At 37.4% G+C, this 11,298-nt stretch overlaps 2 protein-coding genes across 2 annotated transcripts; one reads left to right on the top strand and one right to left on the bottom strand.

The window, feature by feature from the left end:
* Positions 1-5,925: 5,925 nt before the first annotated feature.
* On the bottom strand, positions 5,926-9,791 carry LOC141443545 (uncharacterized). Its single transcript, XM_074108852.1, has 2 exons — positions 9,683-9,791; positions 5,926-6,372 (listed from the first exon to the last, which is right to left on the bottom strand). Exons 1-2 carry the CDS (start codon positions 9,731-9,733, stop codon positions 5,974-5,976), a joined length of 450 nt encoding a protein of 149 aa, XP_073964953.1. The 5' UTR covers positions 9,734-9,791; the 3' UTR covers positions 5,926-5,973.
* A 247-nt stretch (positions 9,792-10,038) lies between these two features.
* LOC141443546 (chorion class CB protein M5H4-like) lies at positions 10,039-11,061 on the top strand. Its single transcript, XM_074108853.1, has 2 exons — positions 10,039-10,144; positions 10,643-11,061. Exons 1-2 carry the CDS (start codon positions 10,097-10,099, stop codon positions 11,009-11,011), a joined length of 417 nt encoding a protein of 138 aa, XP_073964954.1. The 5' UTR covers positions 10,039-10,096; the 3' UTR covers positions 11,012-11,061.
* The last annotated feature ends 237 nt before the right edge of the window (positions 11,062-11,298 follow it).

The following is an 11,298-nucleotide window of genomic DNA, read 5'->3' on the forward strand; positions in this document are numbered from 1 at the left end:
AATTGACATCATAGAAAATGACCTAATTCATGTATATGGCCCACCATTAACTTATATATCTGATGGAGCACCATGTTTTACCAGCCAATTGACACAGAATTTCTTCTCAAAATATGGTATAGAACATATTGCCACAACCCCATACACAGCACAAAGTAATGGCCTAGTCGAGAGGGCAAATGCCAATATTATTTCAACATTGACCAAATTTGCACTGAATAATACCACAGATTGGGATAAACTTTTACCAAAAGCCATATTAGCCATAAATATTTCAAAACAGAAGACCACAGGACATTCACCATTTTATTTAATGTTTGGGTACCAGCCTAGAATACCACCAAATGAGATACATTTCGGCACAATTATAGAAGACATTGACAGAGCTCATCAATTAGATATCTTAACAAATGCAAGAAAAACAGCCTTACAAAACATACACAATGTACATGAATATAACAAGAAAAATTTTGATTTACGAAGATTACAACATAATATAACTGAAGGCAGCTATGTATTATACGAATGGTATAAACCAACAGATAACAAGCTGACACCACGTTATAAAGGACCATTTAAAGTCATTAGAAAAGTTGGTTCAGTATGTTATGAGATTCAAGACATACAAAAGCCAGAGAAGAAGAAAATAGTCCATGTTCAATTTCTTAAAATTTTAAACAACCCACATAATCTTGACTTAATTTCAGATTTAATTCTATGTGACAACAGCACACCTAACACCGTTCCCATTGATGACCAAGGAGATGACAGCACCAGTGAAAACCACACCTGCCATAACCATGATGATGATGATGATGACCAAGGAATGACGATACACCCGGACACAATACATACCAATACAATACAAATATTCTTTATTGCACACCATTAAAGCAGTAAAAATACTTATAATATAAACACTTAGATTCACGGTAGACAATAGGCAGTAAGACATTCGTGACGTCACGAGGACGCGTCACTCATGTACCAATTTCATACTTTAATTAATTAGTTTTACTGAACTATACTTTCAAAAAGCTTATTCTAATAGTATTTTTACTAGTAAACATAACTTATACCTACTAAGTATCAAATAAATAGATAAACTAAACTAACTATACATAACTAAAAACCAAATGTTATACTCATTATAATATAATTATAAGTACCTAATTCAACTAGCAAGGCTAATCAGGAGACCCACTTGCTCGTTTGCCATCAAGTTGAATAAAAAAAAAAATTAGTTAACAGCAATTTCATTTTCAGCAATTTCAGAATTTCATACCCAGTGTCACTCATAAAGACGAATTCAATGACGTATCATTGATCAAAATCGGTTCAGCTGATGAGTATACGAGAGGACATAGGAATAGACATACATACATACATACGCGTCAAAACATCCTCCTTCTTCGCAAGAATAAGAATAAGAATAGTTTATTTGTCAAACATAGGTACAGATGTAGAGATGATAAAATAAAAAAATATAGAACCCTGTATGTTTTGCCACATGGCGTACAAAATTTCAGTTTTTTTTTTCTTTTATAATTGCATACATATATCAGTCGAAGAGAAAGAAAAAAAACATTAAAAAAAAAAAAAACATAAAAAAAAAAACAATATAAATATGTCATAAAAAATAATAATAATCAAAACACTATAAAAATAAATTAAATTAAATTAAATTAAAAACAGTCCATCAAAATTCAAAGTCATAACATTAAATTGTCATCACTTAAAAATTCATTGACACTATAATAACATTTATTTAGGAGTAACAATGACATTTTTTTTTTAAATTGCGCCAAATTCAGTTCTTTAAAAGAATCTGGAATTTTATTAAATATTTGAGGCGCCATCCCTAAGACACTTTTCCGCACCAACGCTGTTTTGCAAGTTTTCCTCCGCAATGTATGGTGATATTGAGAGCGAACAGGGAGCCGGCGTGTCTCTGTCAGTTTATTGAACAGGCTAGGATGAGAATGGACAAAGACAGCTACCTCCAAAATGTAAAGCGATGGAAAAGTAAGAATTATATTTTTTAAAAAAAGGAACACAACTTTCAGTCATTTTAAGATTATACATAGCCCTTATGCACCTTTTCTGAGCCTTGAACACTGTTTCCCTACAAGTCGAATTTCCCCAAAATATTATTCCGTATCTTAGTGTTGACGCTACAAGTCCATGATAGGCAGTCAGCAGGGAATCTGTGTTTACGATCTTTGCAAGTTTATTTAGCGCAAAAGCTGATTTACTTAGCTTTTTGCATACTTGATCTGCCTGAAATTTCCATGTGAGTTTACTGTCGATCATTAACCCTAGGAACTTTGTGACCTCAACCCTTTCTATAGTTTGTCCGGCATAATCAACATAAATGTCATTCACTTGTTTTCTTTGATAAAAATGCATTAAATTAGTTTTGGTCAAATTAATTATTAAATTATTATGATCAAGCCATGTAACAATTTTTCCTACTACATTTTTTATGTCGTGTTCATATTGAGTCAGATCTTTACATTTAATGATGGATGTGCTATCATCAGCAAACATAATCATAGGGTGATATACCGCTTTTGTCAAATCATTTATGTATATCAAGAAAAGCAGAGGGCCAAGCACACTGCCCTGCGGAACACCGTATTTCACAAATTTAGTGTCAGATGTGTATATAATATCTCTTTTGGTTTTTGTACATACCCTAGATATCTCGGTATATTGTTGTCGATCAGTGAGATAAGACTCAATAAGCTTCCGAACCTGACCCCTTATACCATAAAGGCCAAGCTTGTATAGGAGAATCTTGTGGTCCACATGATCAAATGCCTTGGTCATATCGGTAAACAATGCACACACAGGTATACCATTATCAACACTGTCCATAACAACATTAATAAAATCATAAACTGCCATATTTATGCCAACGTTTTTCCTAAAACCTTTTTGCTCCGCACAAAATAGGGATTTTTTTTTCAAAATAGTTGTTGACTCTTTTGTGTATTGCCTTTTCAAATACTTTTGAAAAAACGGGAATGATAGCTATCGGTCGATGATTATTTACATCTTCTTTGATACCTTTTTTGAATAAAGGTTTAATTTTTGTTATTTTTAAAGAACTTGGAAATACACCTGTAGAAATAGAAATATTGATTATGTGGCTCAAATGTTTGGCAATGGTATCACTTACAAATTTTACTACTTTGGTTGCAATGTTATCATAGCCTACACTATTTGTATTCTTCAGGGAGCTTATTATTTTTTCAATTTCCCGTGGAGTAGTTGGTGACATGAACATAGAATGCATGGTGACGATATCATTACAAATCATATTCACATTACATGCCGGATTTTTTGTATGATTAATAAAGTGATTATTAAATATGTCGGCTATAGACTTGGGATCTGTAACAAAATCATCCCCTGCCTTTATTTTTAGGATAGGATCTAATGGACAGCTCCTTTTTGCTGTATTTATAATATCCCAAGCAGCTTTCGTTTTGTTTTGTGCAATATTAATTTTGTGATTATTTTGAGCTTTTTGAGTTAGTTTTATAATTTTTTTATATCTCCGAGAGTAGTTTATAAGCATCATTTTATTTTCTGTTGTAGGAGAATGTCTATATTTCCAAAGAAGTTGCCTTTGCTTTTTGCTACAGACTTTAATACCTCTCGATATCCATTTTATCTTTCTGTTAGTTCTTTTCATTAATAACTTAGTTGGGAAGCATAAGTCGTATAGCATACGAAAAATATTTAAAAAAGAGTTGTAAGCTATATTCGCATCGTTGGTGTTGTAAATGTCAGCAAAAGACAGACTTTCTAAATGTCTTTTAAATTTCTGTAAATTTGCTTGTGCATAATCACGCTTTGTGACTCGCCAAGAGTCAATGATGCAAGTCTTCTTAACGGGAAATGTAAGAACTTGGGCAGTATGGTCAGATAGACCAAGGTCCAAAACTTTAACACTATGACCACGTTTTACATTATGTGCAAAGTTATCTAAACATGAGTTGCTAATTAGCCTCGTGGGCTGCTTTACTTCGCAGTCGGGTAAAATTACCCACATTCCAATTTTGATGATCTGACCCTACTGGACATTACTTACCTCTTTTAAGGGGCTAACCGAGGTTTCCATCGATTTTTGACAAGTTTTTTAATCGTAGCTCCTACTTTTGCACTACACAGATAGAATTATAAGTCAAACGGCTATCAGTTCTCCAATCTTTTATCTCCATTTATGTCTACGGGATTTTGAAAAAAATGAATACTTCATTTTGTATGATTTTTTTAAGCATTGTCTGAAAAAACACTTATTTCGTATCTCTATTGACGTTAAAGATCTAAAATATACGAAATCTACATCATGGGTTCGTCTTTGACGTCTCTAAAAACTGGTCGAGGGTTTTCATTTGAAACTAATTAACACAAAAGTTATGGCCATAAAACCAGTTTTTTGGCCTAAAATTGTTCAAATTTGATGCCAAATATCTCGAAGTAAATATGGGATACTATATTGCTTAAAGCCGTTGTTGTTAATATAATAAGCTACAAAAAACATGAGAAAACTAAGGAATTCAGATCGAAGGTCATTGGGTCATGGGATCCCCTTAATAACTCCCGCGAAGACACTAATGACACAAAAATGCTGAATATTCATCCATTATCGGGCTAAACAAAATAACATTCCATATTTTACACGTGCGAGGTAGTGGAAGAGCACCAATCATCGAGATGGTGCGGGTGGAAACCACCCTTAGGCAGTTGTCTCACCGCCGGCGAGGAAACGATTGGCTATCGACTATTTTCTCGCTCAAGAAACGAACAAAAGATATAAGATCCTGTGTGAGTAAAAGATACATATATATTAATAGTTGATCGCTGGCGGTTCACACTGCCGGCGACAACTCGCTCTTACATCTTTTGTCGCAGCGACAAGAGCTATAAAACTCGCTGAGCTATAAAACTAGCTCAGCGCTATTAGCTTGGCGGCCGCCCGGCTCGAGCGAGTGGAGCGAGTAATCGCCCGTCGTGCTCGAACACTCGCTTTTCACTGCTCGCCCACTCGTTTCTAGTTACTCGCTCTGCTCGCTTCTCGCTCATCGTCGGCGGTGGGACAAGTGCCTTATGCTGAGTGCTACGGTGATGGAACAAAAATTCACAAATTTTATTGATGCGTCCACCGCATTACTAGACATTGTGGTGAAGGCGAATATCCAGCAGTGCTTCTTTCGTCTGATGATGATAAAAATAAGGTTTGTTTCAGCTGTAATCTGCCTGGTAGCTTCAGTGCTGGGAGTGACGGCGGGAGCACACCGACTGGTCCCACAGGAGCTACAAGGCCAAGCTGCCTCTCCAAATAATCCTCAATCAAATTAGGTTTTTTTTTTAATTGTGTGTGCGTATCCTATTTTCTAGTGATGATGTTATAGGAATAAAGATACCCATATTCTTACAATTTAGAAAGAAAATATTAAATGGGAAGTCGCTAAAGTCAGGTCGAAGACAGTTGATAAATATTATTACAAATATTAGAGTCCTCGCCCAAGGCGACTTTTTGTAGCGATGCAGTCGCGCGTTTTGTAAATGCTCGACAGCATCGCTACTAACGCGCTACTAACGCGCTGCAGCATCGCGACTGTATTGATGCAAACGCGCGACGGTTTCGGACGACATCGTGGAGAGAACGGAGGGAGGGTGTGAAGGGAGGGAGGGTGAAGCGCGGCAGTAGCGCGTTTGCATCGCGACTGAATCGTGGTTATGTGGGCGAGGGTACACAGCTAGCGACCGCATCGCGACTGTATCTATGCGAACGCGCGACAGCATCGCTACTGCATCGCTGCAAAAAGTCGCCGTTGGCGAGCGGCCTTATGGAACCAACCATAGGTGTACCAGATTACAGGAAATAAATTTGACAAAAATAAACACATATTAAAGTTGCAAAACAAACAGTCATATATTTTTGGAATAAGTCATGAATTATTGGCACCCGCAGCCACACTGTCCGGAGATGGAGACGGAGCCGGAGGCGGGCACGGTGCCGCTGAAGTCGACGGAGCCGAGCACCGGCACGGAGCCGACGACGACGGTGTTCCCGCCCACGCCGATGTCGCCCGCCACGCCCACCTGCCCGGTGCCCACGCCGCCGTACGAGCCGCACGACGCGGAGCTGACCGAACTGAGGACTTGGCTGCCCAGGCTGGACACGCCACTGTTGCTGCCCAGGCTGGACACGCCACTGTTGCTGCCAAAGTTGGACAGGCCAATGTTGCCCAGGCTAAGCCCAGAACCCCCCATGTTGGAGCACCCAATGCTGATCGGTGCCGGAGAGTAGCCGTAGGAGATCTGGCCGCAACCACACTGCTGGCTCATCACAGACTGCAAAATAAAGTTAAAAATCAGTCTTCGTACATAGGTATATATTTTTAGCAACAGAACTCTAACAGATAACAATAAATTTAAAAATAAAAAACCTGACTGCTCTAAACAATACTAAAAAGAAGAAAACAAGTTTAGTGGGCTAGAACTCTGTTAGTAGCTAGTTTAAGTCGAGTCGATGTCGAGTCGGGTCCCATTAGGTACTAAGAATTTTTGAGCTGGTCACGATTTGAATGGGTCCCGACTGTTGAGCTTTAAGTTACGTAGCTACTTAACATACTTTAGCTCACTAGACTTGTTTTCTTCTTTTAGGTTTTTGTTTTTTTTTTTAATTTATTGTTTTTTTTTCACACGTTTTTGATATTATCCTGAATATATTCAAACAATTATAGCCCATATATATTTAGAATGGGCTAATTCTTAGCTTTCATTTGATACCCTACTCGATAGGATTGTTTTTTTTGAAAACTCACAATATGGCGCCAAAAATCCGCCACCTTGATTTTTCAGGAATTTCATGTAGCCAGTGTCACTCGCGTCATCAAGAGGAATCCAATGACGTATCATTTATCAGAATCGGTTCAGCCGTTGAGTAGTTACGATAGGACATAGGAATAGACATACATACATTCCATTTCTATTTTTAACCGACTTCAAAATAAAAAAAAACGGCCAAGAAAGTGTCAAACACGCTCAAAATAGGGTTCCGTAGCCATTACGATAAAAAAATGTAATATTTTATACGGAATCATCCAAGTTTAGTTATATTTTATACCTTAGGCTGCTATTTACTCTTAAACTACTAAGAATTCTCAAGCAAACTCAGCCGTTATAGTTTTCCTTGTAAGTTTGATATACTTACTACCTTTCTGAATTTTTTCAAATTTTTTCACCTACCGGTTTAGATTTTAGAGGGGGGGGGGGGGGGCGAATGCTTGTTACCTCAGAACTTCGTCATTTTTGAACCGATTTGAATTTTTTTTTTGCGTTCGTCTATTAATGTCTTCAATAAGGTTCCTTCAATCTGATGCAATCATCAGATTGAAGGAAATCGAGGGAACTCTTGGATATATTTAGTAGTAACTCGTGCATTAGCTCTTTGGAAAATCATCATTGGTGAAGTGGAACTGATGATGAAGACCACAGTTGGCAATCGGAGTTACTACACAATAACAAGAATTTCACGGGTTAAATTTTAATTACTTTGACACAGTTGCTAAGCAATTTATGCTACTTGTAATGCATATGGTAAAACGGGTGGTGAAGCATCAGGACTCCTCATTAATGAACGTCTCTGCATCAGAAAAAGCAATCTTTCGTAAAGGTGACGAGCATTTGATATTAAACTATTGTATCTTAGATTATTTACACTAAAAAGCGTGAAAAAAAATTTAACAAAAAATTGAACCGACTACAAAAAAACATCATAATAATTGAGTGATTGAATTCCAATATAAAGTGCGTACTTAGGTGAAGTAGATGACTATAGGTCCACTCTTGACTTGCTGGCTCGTGCTGAGGCACCGACCGACTTCAGACTGGTAGAAAATTATTTTCATGGTTTTTTGTAGTCGGTTCAATTTTTTGTTATGATTTTTTTTCTACAAAAGCAAAACCGCGGGACATATTTAATTTTACAATAATTTATTTAATGCCTACTTAGGTACTGATTTACCTAAAAATAAATAAGGACTTGCACCTTTAATACTGTTTATTTAGGTTTGCTTATTTTTAGGTATAAACGATTTGAACTGTGTCAGATACAAAACAATAGTCAGCTAGGTATTTCGCAAACGTGTTTACATTTATAAGTATTATACATAATTATTTTAACAATTAATGCTGGTTAGGGTTCCGGAGCCAAAATAGCAAAAACGGAACCCTTATAGTTTCGCCATGTCTCACTGTCTGTCTGTCTGTCCGCGGCTTTGCTCAGGGACTATCAATGCTAGAAAGCTGTAATTTTGCACGGATCTATGTAAACTATGCCGACAAAATGGTACAATAAATAAAAAAAGAATTTTTTTTTTACTACCTCCCATAGACGTAAAGTGGGGGTGATTTTTTTTTCTCATACAACCTTATAGTGTGGGGTATCGTTGGATAGGTCTACTATCAACTTTAAAGTGCAAATTTTCATTAAAATCGAGCGTCCCCCCCCCCCCTCTAAAATCTAAACCAGTGATTGGAAAAATATGAAAAAAATCAGGATGGTAGTAAGTAAGTATATCAAACTTTCAAGGAAAACTATAACGGCTAAGTTTGCTTGAGAATTATTAGTAGTATCAGAGTAAATAGCAGCCTAAGGTATAAAATATACCTAAACTTGGAAGATTCCGTATAAAATACGAAATCTTTAGAAAAATATCACTTAATTTCTTTCGTAATGGCTACGGAACCCTATTTTTTTCTAAATGATTATTGTTAAAAATGGCCAAATGCGAATCGGACTTGGGCACAAAGTGTAAGGTAAATAAAATAATACGAATAAGTAAATACATGTCGTAATGCATGAAAAAAATATACCTACTAAGTAAATGTACTATTGTTTAATTTCCTTGCAATCGGAGTGAAAATCAAAGTGTATAACTTGTTAAAAATCTTATTTTACCTTCGACTTAACTATCAACCCTCGTCTGCAGCTCGAGTAGATATAAACGTCTCGGTTAAACTGGGGCGTTTTATGTGCTTGTTCTAAAATCTACTTATTCAACTGCTACTGTTAAGTGAGACTATTTTGTTGCTGCTGTCTCTTTCTAAACGAAAATACAGGAAAATGGCTAGAGTTAAACAACCATGAGACATAGACATGATGATAAAAATAATACAATGTTTACTTACAGAACAATAATCGAGGTATGCTTGACATGTTTCGAGCCAATCTAAGTGTTATTTTCAAGATGAGCTCGAACGGAATTCACGTTTAGCTTTTCAATCGATCTCACCTTGTAAAGGAGTTACGAATTAGCTTGAACCATGTCGAGTATTATTTCGACTATTAATAGTTGAGTGACCCGTGTATCTATCATAATAGCCTACCTAGGTAAGTTTTAATTAGATATTATTTTAAAAATTAAATTTTAATACAAACTTTTATTGCTGACTGTACTTGCATAACAAACATCCAACTTATCTATGTAAGTATACAAAATTTCAAGTCAATTCGACTTTTGGAAATGAGTCAAAATGGACTTACAAGATTTGACCCCAACAAACAGGGCAAGTTATATAAAAGCTTGTAAAACACGTCAAAATGGGTAAAATAAAATAATAAATACTTAGTAGCGAGAGCTTGTTTTTTTTTATTTACCTGGATCAGGCAAGCCTGGGCGAACAGAGCGAGGACGACGAAGGGAGACATTGTCAATAAAGTTTCTTGTTTCCCGTAAGAAGAAAGAATGAATAAACAAAATCCAAGTAGTACCTACTTTTATACCAAATGCAACAAGTATGTAGAAATAGGTCAATTTAACAAAGCTTAGACTTTATCACTAATTCTTAAATTTTTAAGGCACAACTGGCATTCTTATCGTCATATGACCAAATAACGTTGCACTTGCATCTGTTCTGTACCAATCCTCCTACAACATTATCAAATTACATTATTAACTTACAAATTGTGAAACAGAAGGTGCAGCCGAGGTCCTATTTCGGTAGGTATATAAACTAGGCAGGTGTTTCAGTATGTCATTCTACGTTTGTTACCAAACTACGAAACTTCAAAATGACTTTCCAAATCGTCGTCCTGTGCGCGGCTGCGTTCCTGGTTCAGGTATGAATCATCATTATATCAGCCGTAGGACGTCCACTGTTGGACATAGACCTCCCCCATAGTCCTCTAGGCGGCTTTAGCCAGGCTATCCGTCTATCTCGTTGGTGGACGTCCTAAGCTGCGATTGCCGATCCACGGTCTCCTTTCGAGAACTTTCAGGCCCCAACGGCCATCTGTTTTCCTTGCTATATGGCCTATTCATTGCCAATTCAACGACTTATACGCGAGTAACATATGAATAAGTTCCTATTTCATGTTGACCTATAACTTGGTCCATGTTGTGGATTGGATCCCAATCTGTTAGTTTTTGTAAATTCCGGTGCAAAGGTTGCCCAATGTGGGTCAACGAGCCACCGCGGCAAGTGTATTGGGCACCTTTGCACATGGTATAATGACTGTGTATTTATCTAACCTTTTTGTTATTTAAAAAAGAAAAATGTTAATAAGTTCAGTGATAACGAAACACACACACATTTTTAATAATGCCTTTAATTTCAGTCCATCGCTGGCCAAGCTTGCGGTAGAATCAGCATCCCAGCACCCAGCTGCGGCAACACCGTCTCGGTGTCCAACAACGGCGGCTCCCTGATCGTGACCAGCGTGGGCCCCATCGCGCCCGCCGGCATCGCCGTCGCCACCGACCTGGCTCTGGCCGGAGACCTGGGCCTCAGCGGCACGCTGCCGTTCCTGAGCGCCGTGGCGTTCAACGGCCAGTTCCCGACCGCTGGCTCGGCCGCCGTCTCCTACGGCTGCGGAGACGGCAACATCGCCATCACCCAAGAGCTCGGCAACCCCAGCGGCAGAAACGCCGCCTCCGGGTCTGGTCTCAGCGTATCTCAACTCGCTACCTGCGGTTGTGGCCGTTAAATGAACTGATTAACTTGTACAGTTCTCAAATAAATGTTGCTGGCTCAATTTTTTGGCATTTTATTTGTTGTGGACATGAATATTATTTGTTATTTAAAAGAAATAGTCAGATAAAACAAGAAAATGTTAAGATTTGTTTTTGGAGAATTTTTGTATTTTCTATTTCATCTCCAAATTTAGCTACTTTTACCACAGAGTACATATACAGAGTACATATATACGGTCATCCCGTAAAATCCATATCAAAAATACAAACTGAAACATAGATGCACAGAAAAACTAGAAAA

Source organism: Choristoneura fumiferana, chromosome 27 (genome assembly GCF_025370935.1).
Source record: "Choristoneura fumiferana chromosome 27, NRCan_CFum_1, whole genome shotgun sequence".
Taxonomy (NCBI): Eukaryota; Metazoa; Arthropoda; class Insecta; order Lepidoptera; family Tortricidae; genus Choristoneura; species Choristoneura fumiferana.